A 22,167-nucleotide genomic window follows, 5' to 3' on the forward strand; every position below is an offset into this window, starting at 1 on the left:
CAGCGGATCCTCCGCCTTCTTCTCTCTGCCTCTGTACCTAGTTTCAAATGTGAAATGCTCTGTTGATTTCCTTTACAGGTGGTTGCATTTGCGGTTGTTGAGCACTGAAGGTGAGCAGCGAGCGACACCATGTGCAAGTGTTTGTCGAAATTACAGACCCAAAAAACCGAATAAGCTATGTCAATGAGTACAGTGGTATGCTCCAGATCCTTGTTATCTTACGCTGTCTTCAACGGGAGACCCGTTTCGGAACCTAAACTTAAAATGGGTCTTCAACACAATACCTATAGCCTCCAGCAGAGTACCTATATGAAAGACCAATTTTAGGTGTCGAGAGAGGTGTAACCTAAATCTGAGTATCCTCTCTCCTGGAGACCTATTTGCAGAAAGGGTTGTCTTTTAGGTCTTGTTGTTGGAGAAGACCAAAAATAGTTATTGAATCTTTTGCCTATAGCGTTACCCAAAGGACGAATGTGTCTTGTATTTTGGGTAGCGATTGTTGGAGATAGGCCCCGTTCGCTGGGCTGAAACTGGCTGAAAAACACTGTTCCGACTGAATTGTTGTGAGAGAAAAATACTGTTCCGGCTGAAAAAAAGAAGTCGAACAGGCCGAATATGGGGTAAGCCGAACAGGGCCATGGTCTTATCGACGTTTCATGTGTCAGATGCTGCTAGAAGTAAGCTGGAAACAAAAGCACCCTACACACCAATTGACACATTCTTGAAATTGTTAGTTTTATGTGTCAGATTTTGACAGAATGACTGATTTAAGTCGCGTTGCTTGTTTCCCTGCTTCACTGAACAGTAATAACAACAGACTCAAGGGACCTTCAGCATTGGAACCTTCTGTTATTGGCAGGCAAATAATACCTGATACTGAGAGATGCAAATGTGTTCTTGTATTTTTGTTGTCGCTTCTGTGAGCCTCATGGCTTTGAACCTACATTTGTACAGTTGCAATTTTAATACAAATTAGGGCCTGTTCGCTTCACCGAAAAAATAAACCAAAACACTGTTCTGGCTGATTTGTTGTGAGAGAAAAATATTGTTTCGACTGAAAAAACAAACTGAAAAGTACGGATTATAAGATAAGCGAGCAGAGCCTAGGTAAGGCCTTCCCTCCCGACTTCTTTAAAAAAAAGAGAGAAGCAAATGTGTATTCATGTCAGGGTGTTTGGCTGATGAGATATAAACGGACACTTGTGCTCTCTTGGTGGTGTTGTTTCTTGAAGGCACATCTACATGATAAAAATAAAAGAAAGTCTAATTGGTGGCTAGAAATAGGATGTTGTATTGTACATAGATTTTGTATTTTCTTATTTATGTATGGAATTCCTTCTTTCTCTGAGCCGCCATTCCTATCCCACTATTATATCTGAACATATTGTTGCTATCATAAATAAATATGTGTTGATGTCATTAGAGAGCATGGATCACAAATGAAAGATCAGGTGGTCGTTTCGCAGGAGAAAAAACAGAAGGCAGTGGATGATTTTTATGAGAACATTCTTGGCAGTGCTGCAGTAAGGGACTATACTCTTAACTTAGATATGCAGCACCATGATCTTTCCGATCTTGATGCCCCATTCTCTGAGGAGGAAGTCTGGACTACCATAAAAGAGGACCTGGACAAGGCCCCTGGGCCAGATGGTTTCACAGGGAGGTTCTTCAAATCATGTTGGAGCATTATTAAGGAGGATGTGCTGATGGCGTTGGACGCCATCCATCGTGGTCATGTATTCAAATTTAGGCTATTGAATACGGCCTATGTTACCCTACTGCCTAAGAAAGTAAATGCAGTTGAAGTGAAGGATTTTCGTCCTATAAGCTTGATTCATAGCTTTGCCAAGTTGGTGACTAAGATTTTGGCTAATCGGCTAGCACCGCTGTTACCTTCCTTAATCTCTGCAAACCAAAGCGCTTTTGTGCGGGGAAGGAAGATTCATGACAACTCTATGCTGGTCCAACAGATGGTGAAACCTCTGCATAAGAAGAAGGAGGCACATATCCTTCTTAAACTAGACATCTCCAAGATGTTTGATTCTGTCTCTTGGTCGTTTCTCCTGGAAGTCATGTGCAAGGTAGGGTTCGGTCAGCGGTGGCGAGACCTTATTTGCTTGATCTTGTCCACCTCCTCGATACAAGTACTTGTTAATGGAGTGCCTGGAGACACTATTTTGCATCACCGTGGTTTTAGACAGGGAGACCCCTTGTCACCAATGTTGTTTATCCTCGTTATGGATGTCCTCAATTCCCTGGTCAATTTTGCTACTCTGGCGGGTTTGATGTAGCCGCTAGCCATTCAGCAAGCACGACACAGGGTTTCCTGCTATGCTGATGATGCAGTCATATTCTTGAGACCCCACAACTTGGATCTGATCACTGTCAGACAGCTTCTGGAATTGTTTAGACACGCCTCCGGTCTTAGAATCAACCTGTCCAAGAGTTCGGTTTCCCCTATTCATTGTACTGATGAGGAATTGGCACACACTGCAAGCGTCCTCTCTTGTTCAATAAAGGCCTTCCCCTATACGTACCTTGGCCTCCCACTCTCACTTGGAAAACCAACTAAGGAGGTGTTGTTGCCTTTAGTAGATAAGGTGTCAGAATATCTCCCTGGTTGGAAGGCCTCTCTAATGAACAGGGCTGGGCGGTTAGTCATGGTGAAGGTTGTGCTGACTGCTGTCCCTATATATATCTTAATAGCCCTGAACCTTCCTAAATGGGTGCTTAAGGCTATTGACAAAAAGCGGCGGGGCTTCCTTTGGAAGGGTCACCAACATGCCAATGGAGGCAATTGCCTGGTAGCCTGGGAAAAGGTATAGAGACCAGTTGAATATGGAGGCCTTGGGATCCATAATCTTGAGCTCCTTGGTTGGGCACTTAGGATTCGGTGGTTGTGGGCGCAAAAGACAAATTCTGAAAGGCCTTGGGCTGGTCTTTCTATCGCTGTTCCTCACAAAGCCCGGGCCCTCTTTAATGTTGCAGTTGATGCCATAGTTGGAAATGGAGAGGAAATATTGTTCTGGACAGATAGATGGCTGGATGGGCATACCGTGGCAGAAATAGCACCTAACCTGTTCAATGCAGTTCAAAAACGAACAGCTAAAAGAAGGACTGTGGCCCAAGCTCTGCATAATAGAAGCTGGGTTCAAGATATTAGGGGAGCTCATACAGTAGAGGTATTGCTTGATTACCTCCACATTTGGGATAGGGCGGATGGAATTATTTTGCATCCATAGATCCCGGACATATATAATTGGAAGTTAACGCAGGATGGTTCATATAGTAGCAAGTCTGCCTATGCAGCCTTCTTTCTTGGATCCATCAAGTTTGGGTCGTGGAGAAGGATCTGGAAAACTTGGGCTCCCCGCGCTGTAAGTTTTTCATTTGGTTGGTGTTTCACAACCGGGTTTGGACAGCTGATCGACTAGCAAAGAGGAATCTGCCCCATCCTGAGTCTTGCCCCTTATGTGATCAAGAGGATGAAACAATAAATCATTTGCTAGTGGGATGTGTCTTTGCTAGACAAGTCTGGTCCCTGGTTTTGCATTAGTTTGGGCTGCTACATTTGGCACCACAGTCTGCTGTAACTTGTTTCTCATGGTGGTGGAAGAGGTCTACTGCTGCTGTCCCCAAAGAAGCGCGTAAATGCCTCAATTCCTTGATAATCCTGGTGGCCTGGGAGATTTGGAAGCACCGTAACACTTGTGTCTTTGATAATAAGAGGCCAAGTGTTCAGGAGGTCCTTAGGTCCATTAGCGCAGAGGGGGGCTTTGGTGCTCGGCTGGGTCTTCCAAACTCCAGGAGCTTGTTATCAGGTCGCTGCCTGATATAGCTTAATGCTCGGAGGCTTTTGGTCGTTCTTGATCTTTGGGTGGCGAGTCTGTATCTTAGTGTCTAGGGTGTGGGGTGTGTGAGTTGGGATGTGTGTCGGGTCGCTAACCCTTATAACCTTTCTTCTACCTTAATGAAATGATGTGCAGTTCTCCTGCACTGTTCGAGAAAAAAAAATGGGTCATTTGTCTTACAATAAATTCTTCTGGATCTTGTCCAAATTCTGGATTGTCTTTTGCACTCACAATCAATTCTCATGGACCTTGCCTAAGTTCTGTATTGTCTTTTGCACTCTTTGCTTGTTTTCCTAAGATTAAAAATAGGGGATAAACATTACTACTTATAAAACTGAGATGGGAAAAATGCATGCTTGAACTAATGCAAGTACCTTTTTTTCTTTCTGGTGGCCTTTTTCTTCTTTCTTTTTTCAAGTACTTTTTTTTATCTTTAATTCTTTGGACCTGTTAGCACCTGAGGAGCTCTGATTGATATTTTACCTTTTAACATGTAACCAGCATATTCAATACAACTTTGAGAAACCCCACAAGTTTGGGTAGGTCTTTGGCTTAATGAATTATCAGCTTCCAAGTCCAGTTTATCAATAGCTCTCTCCAAATCATCAAGAAGACTTTTGAAACTGAGCACTTCAATGCAATAGATGTCGCCTTTCGAGAGATCCGTGCAACTTGTGCTCTTGAAGTTTCATTATCATCTATTTGTTTCTTCTCACAATTCTAATGGCAGCATATTGAATTATACATATTACATGCAAACTATATGCTTATACGATATAAAGTCTTATCGGCTCTTAGTCTGGTGCTCTTTCTAACACCGAAGACAATACTCCTGGCATATGAATTATACATATGCATCATCCTCCGAGTTGAAAGTCATTCCAACTTCTGGTACGATAACAGATTGACAAGGATTGTTATCCGCCTAAAAGTACAAGAAGGCAATAATTAAAATATATAAATACAATATGAAAGCCATCCTAATTTCTAGTGCAAATATGGATTAACCATGATTTTTATCCACCTGTCATACAATGAGATAAAACTAAAATATCCAAATTATAATAATCCAGCTGTAATAAATAGTTCTAGGTTTTGGTCGCTGGTCTATGGGTACTTTTTACATCCCTGAGCCCTCTTTATTTTTTGACAACATCCATGAGCCCTCTTTATGCCTCTTGGGAGGTTCAGCTTGTGGTAATGGCATGACCCACAAACTGACTTTAGTAGAAAATTTCCCATGTGTGAACTTTGCATGAACTAACGAGTACAAGACTTGTGTTGGAACTTGGAAGGTTAAGCTAACTTTAATTAAAACTTGTGGTATGAATTTTATATTTGACATATGCAAAGACACTACTGGACGAAATTTATCCTAGAAAAATTCGAGAATAGAGCCAATTCACTTGTTGATACGTGTGGTAGATTGAGTCATCCTATGGTATGTTAAAAACAAAGATGAAACCAACATATTCCTAAAATCAGAGGCAGATCTATCTTATCACACCTCACCATCCAAGCAAACGCTATCCGCATTCTATACCCGGTCAACGTAACGTGGGTATTTCTGATGACGTATACTGTACTCCCTATGTGCCAAAATAAAAGTTATTATCGTTTTCCGAGAAGTTAACTTTTTTATTTTAACCAATTATATGTAAAAGAATATTAATAATTATAATACATAATTAATATTATTAGATAGATCATTGAATATATTTTCATGATAAACTTATTTAAAAATATAAATATTGCACGTATTTTTTTCGAATCAGTCAAATTGATACTTTTTTTCTGGGACTGAGCGAGTACCGCAGACTGCCACACTGGGTGGGCCAATCTCCGGTGTCTCACTCTCACCCATAGGGTCCGTATCGGCGGCGGCACCTCTGCTGTACTCAACGACGACGAGCTTCCTGATATAGATTAGTGATAGAGATGGACCTTCCCGTGTCAACCGGGTCGGAAATACCTCGCCGTTGGGTTTGGGTCGCGTTTCCATTCCATTCCATCGGGAAACCCAAATCACATACACACGCCCACCGGGCCGTGCCCGTGCCGACGCCGCTCCGTCTCCGTGGTTTCAGTGATCTCCAGCCGCGGGCGCGGAACCGACGCGGCGTCGCTGACACTCCTCGTCTCCTCCCAATAACAAAATCGGAACCGTCCAAAATCGGAACCAACGACCAACCTTCCCAAGACGGTCAGGCCTCAAGTGACCCGCTAGGCAGGCAGTCCCCAGATTCCTTCTCGCGATCTCACTGCACGCCGCACCGCACCGCGCCAGCATCAGCATGGGCGGCGGCGGCGGCGGCGGCCTCGGACGCGGGGGGCGCGGCGCCTACCTGCTGCTACTGCCGCTTCTCCTGCTCGCCGTGGCCGGTGCCGCCGCGGGGAAGGAGAAGGAGAAGGGGGCGTTCGGCAAGCTGCGGTTCCGGCGGGAGAGCGGGACGTTCAAGGTGGTGCAGGTGGCGGACATGCACTACGCGGACGGCCGGACCACGGGCTGCGAGGACGTGCTCCCGTCCCAGGTGGCCGGCTGCACCGACCTCAACACCACCGCCTTCCTCTACCGCGTCTTCCGCGCCGAGGACCCCGACCTCGTCGTCTTCACAGGTCGGTCGTGCTTATCCGACCCTGTCCACAGATACTTAGCCAATTAAGTAATCAATCGATTTGACTTGTCCATCTCGCTTTTAATCCGATTCCATATCGCTAGTGCTGGTAGTTTGGTTGCCGTTGTCGTTCAGTTGGATAGAATATGTGAAAAGATTAGTCAGTCAGCGTGTGCGCGATGGTGATGAGAGAGATGTTTAGTTCATTGAAGTTGTTACGGATCGTGGTCGAGATCCCGTTCTGAAAAAAATTCTGTAGAGAAGTGTAGCTTCAGCTGCTTTGATTAGTTCAAGAAGGATGTCACGGGCTGCACAAGTGACAGCACGTGGCCTACTATACTAGAGGAGCTTGTGTGTTCCGGACTGGATTCAGGAATTCCAAATCAAGGGGCCCCGGCGACGGGTAGCATGCCATGACGACTCAGTGTGGTCCCAGTTGTTGATTGGCCTTGGATGACAACGTTGGGCAACTGGCACGATGATGGATGCGTCCATGAAGGCAATGGGCACTGAATGTGGGTAATGCATCAGAGAACAGTACAAATGTAGCTGCCTTTGACTATGTCTACGTTACTGTCATGTTTCGTTGTGTTGTTTCACGGTCAATTATGGTTGATCTTTCCAAAGCTGCAGCTTTGGAAACCTGGGTGTGGGAGGAACAGAAACTTAGCGAAGCCGTTGCTTTTATATTGTAGTAAAATTATTCCTAAACCATGCACAACAGTGACGGTCATGTGCATACCATGTTTAGGGTATTAATTTATGACAGTTTTGTTGGGCAGGTGATAACATCTATGGTGCGGATTCAACTGATGCGGCCAAGTCTATGGATGCAGCAATTGCCCCAGCCATTGACATGAAACTACCTTGGGCTGCTGTGATTGGGAACCATGACCAAGAGGGTACACTATCACGTGAGGGTGTAATGCGTCACCTTGTGGGCATGAAAAACAGCCTTTCAAGCTTCAATCCAGAAGGAATTGAAATTGATGGTTATGGAAATTACAATTTGGAAGTTTCTGGGGTTGAAGGAACACCCATGGATGAAAAATCAGTGCTCAACCTGTATTTCCTAGACAGTGGTGACTATTCTACTGTACCATCAATCAATGGTTATGGTTGGATCAAGGCTTCGCAGCAAGTCTGGTTCCAACAAACATCTTCAAGTCTACAGGTTAACAACTTACTGACATTCTTTTGGGAAAAATGTTCATCTTAACCCATTGCTCTATGTTTTACCTTTTTGCCTGGTACAACAAGCTCAAACAAATCAGGATTGTTGTTTGGAGATTATTTTCTTCACTTGTGATCCATCTATTATCATTATAGAAACTATATCATAGTGCTAAATTAAATGAAACGGTGCATTGATTTGAGCGAGCATACTTAGAAGGTTCCTAAAACTATGGGTTGATGCCTTGATGGAGTTAGTAATTGTACACTAAGTTATCTGCTGTACCAAGCTTAACTCTGCAAAGATGCAATATTTAATCCTTTCTGAAGTCTTAAGTCAAGGACATGGCTTGTTGAAACAAATGTATCTAATTTTGGTAATGCTATAGTTCACAAAACTGAACATATCTAAAATGCCAGATGGACCAGATTGGTACGAGCAGATTAAACTACAAAGAATGTATTTACACTCGTTTCTGTACAGAAGATCATCATTGTTCTATGTTATCGATCATAGTTGTTCTTGAAAAAATGCAGGCAAAGTATATGAATGAGAACCCGAAACAGAAGGAACCAGCACCTGGCCTTGTGTTCTTCCACATTCCACTACCAGAGTTCAGCAGTTTTACGGCAGCCAATTTCACAGGAGTAAAGCAGGAGGGTATCAGCTCAGCATCAATTAACTCTGGGTTCTTTGCCTCCATGGTGGAGGCTGGAGATGTGAGGGCTGCCTTTGTGGGACATGATCACATTAATGACTTCTGCGGGAAGCTCAGTGGTATTCAGCTCTGCTATGCTGGTGGATTTGGTTACCATGCCTATGGGAAGGCTGGGTGGTCAAGGAGAGCAAGGGTGGTGTCTGTGCAACTTGAGAAGACAGACAATGGTGAATGGCGAGGCGTCAAGTCCATCAAGACATGGAAGAGGCTTGATGATAAACATCTTAGCACAATTGACTCTGAGGTCCTCTGGAACAGAGGCTCTAATTGTAAGACACTCTCTTATGCCTGGATATGATGCTTAACTCAAGCCTGCCTTAGCAACTGTAGAGTATGAGACTACGGGTGCCTTCTGTGAATGGTTCTCGTAAAAGGGGGAAAAAGTATCTAGGACAAGTGATATGATGTTTCATGTAGGGTTTATTTCCTGATGACGTGAACTTATTTTTTCTATGCAACAACTAACCTATGAATTGCCTGACAGGGAGGCGCAGGAAGAATCCTGTAGTTAACTTTTGATGCAGACAGGAATGGTGCTCCGTAAGGGATCTCATACAGCAACTGTAGAGTATGAGACTATGGGTGCCTTCGGTGAATGTTGGATGGCCAATTTACTATAGAAGTGGAAAATGCAGAAGTGTGTACATGGGGGAGAAGATCATATACGGACACATACACGCAGGTTTCTGCTGTTGTATTTTTCCATGTTTACAAAATAAGTAGCTGCAATTCGGTGCAGCTGTCAATTATTGCAAGTGGTCTCATATATAGTGCAATGGTCAAAGGAAAACGAGAATGCAATGTTATTGTAGTCCCATCTCTGTCAAAGGAAAACAAGAATGCAATGTCATTGTAGTCCCATCTCTCAAGTTTCAACAGCAATTGAAACCTCAGAGTTACCACAATATCCATTTTTCATATAACTACTGAATGTTCTTATATGTATGCAATCAATTAAGAAGCTGACAGGTAAGAAATTGCCATCAGTATCTATATAGTCCTATCAAGCTAAACCTCACTAGATGTTTTATTTTTTCATGCAAGATGTCCACATTATCCCCCTCTAAGTGTCCCACTAATTTGCAATCCTTTCATGTAGGCTATCCATGTCATTCCTTATTAATTACAAAAAAAAATATCCACATCATCTCTATTATGTGCAATATTTTTTTATCTTTAATCTATTAACGTAACGTCATCCGCATGTACTATTGGTTTCCTCACCTATTCGTCTATAATGTGATCAAATATCTATTAGCTTACCATTTTTTACTAGATCCGATACAATAAAATAACATGCATGTCAAATCCATATATATACACACGGTATACAGAATACCATATAGTAATGTTAAATATAAAATATATTTATTTTTAAGAAAATTCAACGGCAACGATCGGGATATGCTTCTAGTTCTGCTGAGAGAGGCATCCAAATTCGCCTTGCACCCTAAATTCTCCACGTACTAAACCTACTACTAATACTGACAACCAGGGTTTTTAATTTTGGTGTTGCAAAAAAATTTGGCCACCACCAAAATTAGAACAACCCATTCTAGAATATTAGAGTAGGGAGTACTTTGAGCGGAAGCCAATGCAGCATCTTCTTCCTTTTATTCCTTTCACAACCCCGTCAATCTAAGAATCCGAGCTCACCTTCACGAGGTAATGGTGACGTGGAAATGATGAGGTATACCTCAAATGTAGTACCTGTTCTCTTTCGTTCGCACATCCAAACTTACCATCTCCACTGCAACATCGTTATCAGTGGGTGCTTTAGAAAACATGATCGAGGGAGCTGTTTTCAAAGAGAAAATGTACTAAGGCTAAACCATTGGTTGATTTAGAATGTCCAAATCCATTGGAACAAACCCTATTAAACTGCTTTAAATCCTTACTGCTTCCTAAGACATTGTGATATTTTTGGTGAGGGGGTTTGGAAATCGAGTTCGAATAATAATTCGATTTACGGAAGGTGTGGGATGTCAATTTTGGTGGGTGATGCGGCCTCTAAATGATGACACTGGACAAACCACTTTTTATAAAATTGAAAACTATAAACAGTTTTTTGAACAAGGCTATCTGAATTTCGTGAAATTAGGCCGAAATTTCGCCGAAATTTTTTTTAGAGACCAGCACATGAAGTATGCTTTTTCTAGAAAAAAATAGATCTAAACAAATATTAGCATGATTTATGACTGAACATCTAGTGAATAGAAAAATATGCAATATAAACAATAGAAAATATGAGTCAAGAGTTATATAGCACAAATTTTAGTATATTACAAAATTAGAAAAAGTCTACATAATCCCCCCCTAACTATTCAGGGTTGACTACATCACCCCAAAATTATAAAACCGGATTTTTTACCCTCTGAATTTTCTAAAACCGGTCAAATAACCCCCAAGCGGTTTTGGACGGTGGTTTTGCTATAGTGATTATGATTTTGTCTTTTTCTTTTTTTTTATTTTCGTTGAATCTTTGAAAAATCATAGTAAATCACAGAAAAATCATAAAATGAAAAATCTAATTTTGTTGGACTCCACATAAGTAGATCTACACAGTGAACATATAATATGGTATGCTTTAGTATAAAGTTTACTATGTCGATCTACTCATGCGGAGTACAGCAAAATTGGATTTTTTATTTATGATTTTTCTGTGATTTACTATGATTTCTCAAAGATTCAGCAGAAATAAATAAAAAAGAAAAAGACAAAATCACTGTCATTGTAGCAAAACCACCGTCCAAAACCGTTTTGGGTGTTATTTGACCGGTTTTGGAAAGTTCAGGGGGTAAAAAATCCAGTTTTATAGTTTGGGGTTGAAGTAGTCCACCCTGAATAGTCGGAGGTTATGTAGATTTTTTTCTTACAAAATTTTAGATTTTTCTTTCGGCCACCACCGAAATTTCGTTCAAATTTTGAACCCTGCTGACAACACCTAGCTCACCCAGTGGAACAATAGATTTACACGTCGTCGTCTATATACAGTTGACAAAAGAATCAAATTCAAATCGTTCATATTCACAGAAGAGCTTTGTACCACGGGCCATGGACCATCCCTGATACCGTGGCCACCTTGATCAGCACCTCGGACGCCTTCACCACCCTATCGACGAGCCTGGCCGCGCCGACGCGGCGCAGCGCCACGTCAGCCAGCTTCTGGCCCTTGTGGCCGCTGCCACCGAGGACGACGCCGCGGAAGGCGCAGAAGACGGCCCTGGAGACCATCTTGAAGACTACGTCGCCGGGCTGGAGGCTCTTGAGGAGCACCCGGGCGGTCGTCTGCCTCCTGCCCTGGATCTTCTCTTCTTCCGATGGTGAGCCAACCGCCGCCGACGCGCTCATCATCGCCTCCACTATCTCTTCGGCGCCGGCGTCAGGGGAGGCGTCCAGCATCTTCACGAGAGCCTTGAAGAGCTCTGCGGTGGCGTTATCCAGTTCCTGAGCCGTGGCCTTTGAGCTCTCGCCCATCAGAACCTGACGCAGGATGAGCATGCTGGAAAAACAACAGAAGTTGGAACCAATATCATCAGAAATTCAGAATTAATCTTTATGACAGACTAGATTGTAATTAAGATGAAGGATAGAAAATATAGCTAGTTACCTTGTAGCTATCACGATGACTTGTTGGAACTGGCTCTGCAAGGCCCTCAACCTCATCAAATTAATCTGGAAGCTCTCAGGAGTCGACTGCATTTGCAAGCCCTCTACGCTGCTAACAAGCTGCAACAGGCCAATCCTTATCAGCTTGTCAAGCTCGTCACCCTTGCACTCTGGCTGCCCAGAAACGCCTCCTGCAGCTGCAGGCGAAGAAGAAGACGGCTGGCGTACGGCAGCCCCATGGCCAGCTCGGAGTACCGGAACGAGGGCTGCTGATGGCACAGCTGAAACAGAGCCTAGATGTTCCCTCCACTCTTGTCGGGCGACGTTCTTCGACGTCGAAATCCATCGCACGGTCAGAGGGAGGGAAGCTCCTGCACTGGCAGGAGGCCCGTAGCGATCGCCGAAAGCGTTCTGCAGGTAGTCCACGCCCGTAGAACCTTGTATGATCCGTTGCATCGCCATCTGGATACGCGCCTTGCTCACTTCTGCTTGCAGCTCCTTTATTTCCTCCAGGGCGAAACGCAGGCCCTTGACGGCATCGACGACGAATGAGCTGGTAGCGGTGCCGTCGGCATCAGCTTCAGAGCTCGCAGCCAACTCGGTCAGCAGCTTGTCGTGGCTTTTCCTCATCTGGTCCTCCTTCGCCGCAGCGGAGAGCCTGCGCACCATGCCCAGCGAATACTGCAAGATCTGCCCCAAGTATTGTGCGTCCTGGGAACCTGACCCGAGTACCTGAGACAGAATTTCGACGTCGATTTTCTCAAGGATTTCCTCCTTCCACTCCTTGGGAGACAACTCGTGCAATGAGTCCCTGACTTCCTTGACTAGTCTGACCAACTGGCTGTAATCAGGTTTGTCTCCTCTCATGGAGTCCGTGACCAAATCCCAGAACGCTTTCTCCATGGTTTCCCTCACTTTCTCCTGGAAAGCGTTCTCGGCATCGGCAGCAGGACCAGCAGCACTGTCAGATTTCCCAGCGAAAGCACCGCCGTCGTCCTGATGAAGCATTTCAGTCACCATTCTCTCGTTCTCTGTCGGCTGCTTCACTGGTGATGGTGACGAACTACCTGACGATGAATTGATGCTCAAGGCAGGGGCAGATACGTCGTCTGCGACAGGTTTCTGTACTGGACCTGCATCCTTCTTCGCTTCGAAGAACTTCGACCTGGTGTCCGAAAGAGCAGAGTCCATCCGCGCGACACCAGGACCGCCGCTCAGTAGGTGAACCTTGTCACGCAGGAGCTTCTGGTCATCGGCGACCTGTCGCTGGATCGCCTTCATATCATGGGTGAGCCTGCTCGGCGACCGACCGTCCGCGGTCAGCTTGCACGTCTGCATCATCGACAGCTCGAGCTTGCACGCGGCCCTGACAAGGTCTCCCTCCAGCAACGTCGCGTCTTTCACCTTCCACGCCACGAAACGGTAGAGGTACGCGCACCACGCCTTGTCGAAAGCAGCCAACTGGTCCCTGAACTTCCTCTGAACAGCCGAAACCAAAGGTCCATCGAGTACTGTCTTCGTCAGCAGCTCCAACTCCTCGACGAAGCTCGCCGCCGACTCCATGAGCTGCGTGTCCCCCTCGCGTTGCCCGCTCAAGACCGCGCTTGGATGAGCCAGGATCATGTAGGCACAGAGCACGACCCTCAGTGAGTACCTAGGCAGTCGGTTCTCTTGGGAACTTTGGGTGACCGTGACCGGTCTCTTTGCCACTGCCGCCGGCGCTGTCGTTCCCACGCTGCTGCTTCGAGTACGTCGAGGTGCGGCGGGCTTCCTCCTTGGGGGAACAGCGAGGTGTTTCAGCAGATGGTCGACGTTTTCCACCGGCGCGGAGCTAGAGATCACGAAACGCCTCTCCAGTCGATCGAGCAGTGCCCTCGTGGCCTGGAGAACGGGAGGGGACTCCATCGACATGGCCAGGTTTTCGAACGATATGTTCTTGACATACTTGCCGTTGATTCCCGAGGAACCGAAAGCCTGAACCAGCGCCAGTGTCGTCTTCTTGGACAGAGTGAATTTTTTCCAGCATCTGAAGTTCACATCACAGGGAACGAAAAATCCGAATTAGTATTCGCTCTAAAGTCGTAAGCAATTGTCTAGATATGTATTGTGGGAGACGAGTACTATACCTTGCTAGCTTCCTAGAAAGCAGATCTGCATGCTTGGTGTAATCAGCACGAGGGCTTTGGTGCTCCTTCAAGTACTCACGTCGTTGCCTTCCAGCGTCTAAACTTTGCAGCAACTTTGTCGCCGCCACCGCACGTTCCTCCGCCGGCTGTACCTCCATTGCCACAAACTCCAGAGCCCCCGTCATCGAAGCCGTCCCCTCTCCTGACCGATCAACGCGAATTCCGCAAGCGACCGGAAGCTTCCCTTTTCCTCTCCCGTTGGCCCCGATTGCCGCTGGGGGCAGATTAAAATAGAGGGCCGGCTTTCGATGGCAATCGGTTTGGAAGCCCAGACTCCGAGACGGAGGACGAACGGGAGGGACTTGCCCTCTCTGGATTTTTTTTTATTTTTAATCTTTTTACATCTTAATTTAAAAATAATCTCACCCACTTTTATTTTTATTTCTAATCCTTTTGGCCAAGCCAACGCGTCCGGAGTCCGGCACAGCCAAAACACCTTACCGCGCCACATGCATCAGCGCATTATGATCTGCCACCGTGCAACGAGTCCCTAACTTCCTTGACCAGGCTGACCAGCTGGCTGTAATCAGGTCTGTCTCCGCTCATGGAGTCCGTGACCAAATCCCAGAACGCTTTCTGCGTGGTTTCTCTCACTTTCTCCTGGAAACCGTTCTCGGCAGCAGCACCAGTAGCACTGTCAGATTTCCAGCGAAAGCACTGCCGTCGTCTTGATGAAGCATCTCATTTATCATCCTCTCGTATCCATTAACTCGGACTACAGACCTCCTAGCTGGCATGGTTTCCCCAGATGATGATGCTGAAACTAGACCAGAACATCCCATCCACAGATCTAAACACGAACAAGTTACAACAACAGTGCTAATGGAGTCCCTGCTTTCTAAGCCTTCTTGGGGGCCTTGGCGGCCTTCTTCGGGGACTTGGCCTCCTTGCTGCCGCCGCTGGCCGCCTTCTCGGCCACCTTCTTGGGCAGGAGCACCGGGTTGATGTTGGGGAGGACGCCGCCGTGCGCGATGGTGACGCCGGCCAGCAGCTTCCCGAGCTCCTCGTCGTTGCGTATGGCCAGGAGCACGTGGCGCGGGATGATGCGCGTCTTCTTGTTGTCCCTAGCCGCGTTCCCGGCCAGCTCCAGCACCTCGGCGGCGAGGTACTCCAGCACGGCGGCGAGGTAGACGGGGGCGCCGGTGCCCACGCGCTGCGCGTACCGGCCCTTCTTGAGGTACCGCCCGATCCGGCCGACGGGGAACTGCAGCCCGGCCTTGACGGACCGCGACACCGACTTCTTCCTGGGGCCGCCCGCCTTGCGCCCGGCCGCCCCCTTCTTCGCCTTGCTGCCGGCTCCGCTGGCGTCCATGGCTGCTCGCTGCTGCTGCGATTTGGGGGCCCTGGGCGCGAGAACTTGAGTTGTGGGAATTGCGATGCCGCTCAACTGCGAACGGGGTGCATTTAAATGGCGCGTGTGGGGGAGATGTGGTGGGCCCGTCGATCCGCGTGCGAGGAAAAGTGATAAGATCCCGGAGGATTTGGACGGCTGGAACGGGTTACAGCAAGGCGATCCGCGGGAGGGGTGGTTCAGCCAATCAGGTGCAAGTAACAAAGCAGAAAGGAACCGCGCCTTTCAGCAAGCTATTTTTTATTTTTTTTTATTTACCAACAAATGTGAGAGTAGTATGTTTCACTCCCCGATATATGTGGGAACGATAGTTAAGAAAGAAAAGGAGAGATTATGTTCCTGAGATCTCCTATGCTGTTGTAGTAAGAATTGCAGGTCAGACATCCATTTTCAGATTCCAAAACATACTCCCTCCATTCCAAAATAGTTGACACTTTATTTGTGTCTGTGAACTTCATAGCTAAAATACCAACTATTTTGAGACAGAGGGAGTAAATGCTTTGTTTTGTACTAACTCAATATGGCCGGGCAATTTGTTTCTTCAACTCCATATGCCAAACAATTACTACTGTAAGTAAATTTATGGGTTCAAATTTCAATAAACGAAACAGCACTTCGCAGAATTATCGAACTCTAGATTATGAAATGTTCTTCAAACGAGAATGCAACTTTCTTTGAACAATGTGTTATTGCTAGCGTGACTGTTGTTCATTGTGGCAATGTTAACGTCATCTACATGATAGCGGATCCTGTACATTTTCATCCTACGAAGCGCATCAAGATCAACATCCATTTTCGTCCTTCCGCAAGAAAGTGTTCCTTTATCTCACCAATTCGCGGATATAACCAATGACCAAAGGATTGCATATACGGTTGTCTATCGAGTCTTTACGTTACGCCCTGTTTGTTTGAACTTGTTTGGTTGATAAGTCATGGCTGAAAGTACCGTTGACTAATTTAATATGAGAAAAAAAATGTTCGTTGGCTTTTACGGCTTATAAGCCAAATAAGCCCAAGCGAACAGGGCGCATGACTCCCAATTTGACTCCGGGTGGATATTAAATTAAAGAAATGTAAATATGTTGTACACATATTTTGTAACACAAGTGGTTCCGACCTATATGTATATGTATATTATATATTATTAAAGTCACCCAACCCCAAAGGACGTATGATCATTCTCAATCTCTCTAGTTTTGACAACCTTGTTTTAGTTATTTTTCCCTCGAATAGATTACATATACACCCATATTATCGACAGAGAAACCAACCAGTGTTCCTCCCAGATTCGTGTTGCGTCTGTGCATAAAGATCAACACCTGGTGTCGCAAAAATATGTAGGGAATCCCAGCAGAGGAACGAGCAGATCTTCTCACTGCTCTCCGAATTCTGACCAGTATACACATTCCGGATGCGAAGCCTAACCAAAGAGGGCGTGCCAAGACCTGTGCTGGCAAGAGAGCCAGGCTCTTACTCTCAGACTGTTGATCATTCGTGGTACTATGACTGTGACGATGATCCTCCGAAGCAAATATCCATATCAAAGGCGAGTTGGATGCTATAACTTGGAGCGTGATCTAAGTGGGCATCCTCCTTCGAAAGCATGGTCGAGTACTTCCTCGATGCGCTTCACAAGCAGAATCTGACAGCAACAAAAATTTAATAAGCACCAAAAGGCCGATTTCACCCATACCCTCTTCCACAACTACATATCAAGAGGTTTTATGTTTGAATCTAGTTTGCAAATACCCCTAAAGTGCACGAATCTAAAAGGCCGATTTCACCCATACCCCCGCAGTCGTCGTCTCCTTCACCTTCTTTCCTCTCTTCCTCCCTCTCATCCATGGCCACAGGCTCGCCGGCCTTGAGAGCGACGACCGCGGGGCGTCGGGCCGGCGGCCGTGAGGGCTCCTGCTACCACTGCGGCGCTGCCTCCCCCTGCCAAGCGGGCCTTGGGCCGGCCCAAGGGGCTTCACAAGCCGTGCTTACCGGGCCGGCCCTGTAAGAAAAACAGCATAGCAGGCCATGCCTGGGCCGTCGGCCAGGCACGAAGCCCAGCTCAGCACGTCCCGGGAGGCACAGCGTCCCGTGCTAGCCTGACTCCATTGGGCCGGGCCTAGCACAGGCCCCGTGCCGTGTCGTGCCGGACAAGCCCATTGGCCAACTATAGTTTCACTCCTCGATATATGTGGGAACGATAGTTAAGAAAGAAAAGGAGAGATTATGTTCCTGCGATCTCCTATGCTATTGTAGAAAGAATTGCAGGTCAGAAATCCATTTTTAGATTCCAAAATGTACTCCCTCCATTCCAAAATAGTTGACACTTTAGTTGTGTCTGTGAATTTCATAGCTCCACTACATATGTGCTAAGAGTTTGGATAGTAGCTTGCACATATGTTTACATAGGAAATGTAGGAGTCAATATCTACCAAATGATACTAAGGTATAAGAGAAGGACCTTTAAAGCGTGATTGTCGACAAAAGATGTTCAGCAGTCCTCCGAGGGGTATCCCACAGAGGTAGATTGATCGGTGGAGGTGCGCGTAATCAGGAACCGAATGGTGACACAAGGCGCAGAGACAGCGATCTAGACATGTTCGGGCCGTCTGATCGATGTAATATCCTACGTCCTATGTCTTTAGTGTATTGTATTGAATATAAGATCTATGTAGATCTATGGAGATGTCGATTAGGGGACCCCTACCTCTCCTTATATACTCTGGAGGGGTAGGGATACAAGGAAAGTATCATATTTGGTATTATACAATATCTTGCGGTGCACGTCGACTAGTGCCGTGCGCGCTTTGATCTTGTGGGCTGGGCCACCTCTGATGGTGCGGTCCATGTGGCCTGCCGTGGGTATTAGAGGCCATACCCCCACAGCTAGTCCCGAGCCTAACAGTAGGTGACGTAGTCACGTGGTGCCAGGGTCAGAAAATAGAAGAAAGACAGAAGACCGGCCGAGCAAGCAACCAGTCCACGGGCGGAGCCCTGAATTGAAAAGCGCACATTCACTGCAAGGTGAAGTGTGCCACTTAGTCCTCGAGCCTACTAGAAGATAAAAGATTGAATCTTATAGCAGGGTCAAAGAAAAAAAGTCTAAAAGCTTGTCGACGTTGTCTGACATGCGTGTATCAAGATCCCAGATGTACTGCCCAAGATCAGCACCCTGATTCGAACAGCATGGAGCAGCTTGATAGCACACTGATGAGGCATAGCAAGATCTAACCATCAAGTGAGTCCCTGGCGTAGCTGGCGACGTCCGAGCACCGAGGAGTCCCCAGCATAGCTGGCGATGTCTGAGCACCGAGGAGTTCCTAGCGTAGCTGGTGATGTCCGAGCACCGAGGAGTCCCCGACATAGCTGGTGATGTCCGAGCACCAAGGAGTCCCTGGCGTAGCTGGTGACATTCGAGCACCGAGGAGTCCTCGACGTAGCTGACGATGTCCGAGCACCAAAGTAGTTCTCGGCGTAGCTGGCGATGTTCGAGCACCGAGGAGTCCCTGATGTAGTGAAAGGTCCTTGTGTGGTTTTGGTAATTGAGTGACAACCTAGGTGGACTAATTGTGTTTATGTGAGATACACAGGTAATTAGTCCACAGGTACATGTGTGTGAGCAACATATGCCATGAAGGTGAAAATGGCTTGGAGATGTTGCAAAGCTCACACATGTGATGATGAAGGAGCTCATTGCACATGAGACATGACATTGAGTCATGTGATCAAAAGTGGAGAAGATCAAGACAAGACTTGGCTTGATGGACCGGTTGCTAGCGTGAATGGCAAGTCAGAGGCTTTGAAGCGATGGACCATGTGGCGGTGAAGCTTGAGAAAGACTTGGCGCCGATGGACGAAGGCAACGGTGACAAGCAAGTGATGTCAAGATCGATGAACCAATATGATCACGTGATGATATAAAGTGGATCATATCATTGTTGATCGTGTTGGTGCATGTGTTGCATCGACATTGGAGGAGATGGAATGGAATGCACAAAGCAAAGGTATAACCTAGGGCATTTTATTTCACCGATCATAGGTGTGTAGAGAAGGTTATGACTGGGTTTAGGATAGATGGCCGTACTATCAAGAGGGGCAAACTTGTTTGCATATCGGTCATCTAGTGCTACTCGAGTGATCTAACTTTGCATTGTCGCTAGGATCGAGTGGCGTGGTAAGTTGAGTGGCTAACACCCTTGAAAATGTTTGTGAAAATATGCTAACACATGTGCACAAGGTGATACACTTAGTGGTTGGCACATTTGAGCAAGGGTGAAGAAGTTAGAGGTGAAAAGGAGTTAGTCATGCTGGTCATAGAGTGACTGGACGCGTCCGGTATGGAGATCGGACACTTCTGGTATGTGGCTCAGGACTGAACTGCATAGTGCGCCCGGACGCGTCCGGTGTGAATCAGCAAAGACGGTGTTCGGTGAGATAGTTGATCGGACGCTGGCAGCGTCCGGTCCGGTGTGACTAGATGAGTCCGGTCGTCCATGGGTGCTTACTGTACTCGACCGGACGCTGAGGCTCAGTGTTCGGTCAGCTTCTAACAGACGCGTCCGGTCGGCCCTGGAGGCTTACTGGACTCGACCGGACTCAGCGACTGAGCGTCCGGTCGTTTCATGCTAAGTGTTCGATCGTCTTGTCAGAGAGCCGTTGGAGGCAACAGTGGGACACATGGCTATCTGGCAACTATCGGACACGTCTGGTATAGCGACCGGACACGTCCGGTATTCACGATCGGTGCGTCCGGTGCAGCGTCCGGTCGACCCAAAAAATGCCCAGTGAAGGGATAACAGCTCTATTTGTTCATGGGGTTATAAATAGAAGCCGTGGTCAGCCTTTGGCCATGAGCTTGGACGAGCAGAGCACACTATAGCCTTGGTGGCTTGTGTGGTAGTGCTTGGGAGCCCTCCATCTCACATATACTTGATAGTGATCATCCGATTGTGTGAGTGAGTGATTCTAGTGCGATTGCATCGTGAGGTTGTATCGAGTGGCACTAGGTGATCGAGTTGCAAACTGGTGGTGCTTGTTACTCTTGGAGGTTGCCACCTCCTAGACGGCTTGGTGGTGGTCTCTGTTGAAGCCCGCAAGAAGCTTGTGCGATGCTCTAGAGAAGAGCTTTGTGAGGGGCATTGTGCTCGCCCCGCGGGAGCCACGAAGAGCAACTTTAGTAAAGCATGTCATTGAGCTACCCTCACTTCTGGGGTAGGTTCTTGTGGCGCCCGACGTGTGGGCTTGGCGGGTGATGCCAATTAGCCACCGAACCACCAAGTGAGCGGTTGACACAACGGGGGCTAGCGTGTTGGCAAACACGTGAACCTCAGGAGAAAAATCATCGTGTCAACCTTGTTCTTTCCATTGGTTTGCATCCCCATTACACAAGCTTGTGATTACTTTCATATACATTGAGCTTGTGATGTTGCTTTTGTAATTAGTTAGCTTGTGTAGCTTGCTAGTTACCTTCTTGCTTGTGTAGCATAGAAGTAGCTCCCTTGCGTGGCTAATTTGGTTTGTGTAACCTTGTTAGTCACATTGCTTAGTTTGTGTAGCTAAGTAATTGCGCTCTTTAATTTGGCATTGGTTGCCTTGTTATTGAGCATTGCTAGTGAGCTTAGTTGGCTTTGTGCTTTTGCTTACTAGCATATGTAGGAGCTCACTTGTTGCTTAAAGTACTAGTGGCATAGGTTTGTGTGACCTTGCTCCTAGAATTGGTTAGGCGAGCTCTATCTAGCCCAGCACCTTTGTTGCTTAGTTAGTATCTTTGGAAGGTGCTAGAGAATATAGATAGAGGGGTGTAGTCTAGGCTAGACCGATAGTTTTAATTCCACGCTTGTTTCAGTTAGCCGACGCAATTAATTTTAAAAAGGACTATTCACCCCCCCTCTAGTCGCCATCTCGACCCTTTCACGTAGCTAGAGACGTTCGAGCACCGAGGAGTCCCTAGCGTAGCGAGCGATATCCAAGCACCGAGGAGTCCCCGGTATAGCTGGCGATGTCCGAGCACCAAAGTAGTTCTCGGTGTAGCTAGCGATGTCCGAGCACCAAGGAGTCCCCGGTGTAGCTAGCAACGTCCGAGCACCGAGGAGTCCTCGGTGTAGCTAGCGATGTTCGCAAGGTGAAGTGGGTTGAAGTGTGCCCACTTAGTCCCTGAGCACGAAGAATCCGAGCGCCGAGGAGTAACCGACGTAGCTGGCGATGTCCGAGCACCGAGGAGTCCCCAGCATATCTAGCGATGTCCGAGCACCGAGGAGCCCTCGGCGTAGCTGGCGATAAAGCACGAGCGATGAATAGTCTAGTCAACTGGTGGGTGGCGAAGTAAGCATTGAGTAGAAGCGACCGGCGAACCGTCCGATCAACTGGTCGGCGACAAAGTCCATGAACCTAGCGGTCCGACTAGTTGATCGGTGGAGAAGTCCGAGCACCAGGTGGTCCAATCATCTGGATGATGATCCTGCAATACAAATATGTAGAACGGGTAGTACATGATGTAAAAATATATGATCTGTAGAGAAAAATCAGTAATGGTGATGAAATAGTGTATGCAGCTCGGCGATCAGTTGGTGTGAAGATGTATTTATATTTAATATAAACCACCCGACTAGTTAGTGCGTAGCTGAGTCTCTAGCCCTAGCTAGCAAGTTAACCATAATGTGGAGCGCG

At 46.7% G+C, this 22,167-nt stretch overlaps 4 protein-coding genes across 4 annotated transcripts in view; 1 reads left to right on the plus strand and 3 right to left on the minus strand.

The window, feature by feature from the left end:
• The first annotated feature begins 5,911 nt into the window (after nucleotides 1-5,911).
• Nucleotides 5,912-9,344, plus strand: LOC136542195 (probable inactive purple acid phosphatase 29). The gene is made up of 4 exons (XM_066534521.1): nucleotides 5,912-6,467; nucleotides 7,249-7,640; nucleotides 8,177-8,627; nucleotides 8,843-9,344. Exons 1-4 carry the CDS (start codon nucleotides 6,146-6,148, stop codon nucleotides 8,875-8,877), a joined length of 1,200 nt encoding a protein of 399 aa, XP_066390618.1. The 5' UTR covers nucleotides 5,912-6,145; the 3' UTR covers nucleotides 8,878-9,344.
• A 1,785-nt stretch (nucleotides 9,345-11,129) lies between these two features.
• Nucleotides 11,130-14,747, minus strand: LOC136542194 (uncharacterized). Its single transcript, XM_066534520.1, has 3 exons — nucleotides 14,094-14,747; nucleotides 11,969-13,993; nucleotides 11,130-11,860 (listed from the first exon to the last, which is right to left on the minus strand). The coding sequence occupies exons 1-3, from the start codon at nucleotides 14,276-14,278 to the stop codon at nucleotides 11,386-11,388; spliced, it is 2,685 nt and encodes an 894-aa protein (XP_066390617.1). The 5' UTR covers nucleotides 14,279-14,747; the 3' UTR covers nucleotides 11,130-11,385.
• Nucleotides 14,748-14,821: 74 nt separating this feature from the next.
• LOC136542196 (histone H2A-like) lies at nucleotides 14,822-16,285 on the minus strand. The gene has a single exon (XM_066534522.1). The coding sequence runs from the start codon at nucleotides 15,463-15,465 to the stop codon at nucleotides 14,992-14,994; it is 474 nt and encodes a 157-aa protein (XP_066390619.1). The 5' UTR covers nucleotides 15,466-16,285; the 3' UTR covers nucleotides 14,822-14,991.
• A 282-nt stretch (nucleotides 16,286-16,567) lies between these two features.
• LOC136542199 (lon protease homolog 2, peroxisomal) overlaps nucleotides 16,568-22,167 on the minus strand; it is a 41,398-nt gene continuing 35,798 nt past the window's right edge. The window contains exon 17 of the mRNA XM_066534527.1: nucleotides 16,568-17,146. Coding sequence (XP_066390624.1) covers nucleotides 17,063-17,146 — 84 coding nt within the window. The 3' untranslated portion in view covers nucleotides 16,568-17,062. The remainder of the gene's footprint in view (nucleotides 17,147-22,167) is intronic.

The sequence above is a fragment of the Miscanthus floridulus genome, chromosome 3 (genome assembly GCF_019320115.1).
Source record: "Miscanthus floridulus cultivar M001 chromosome 3, ASM1932011v1, whole genome shotgun sequence".
NCBI classification, from domain to species: Eukaryota; Viridiplantae; Streptophyta; class Magnoliopsida; order Poales; family Poaceae; genus Miscanthus; species Miscanthus floridulus.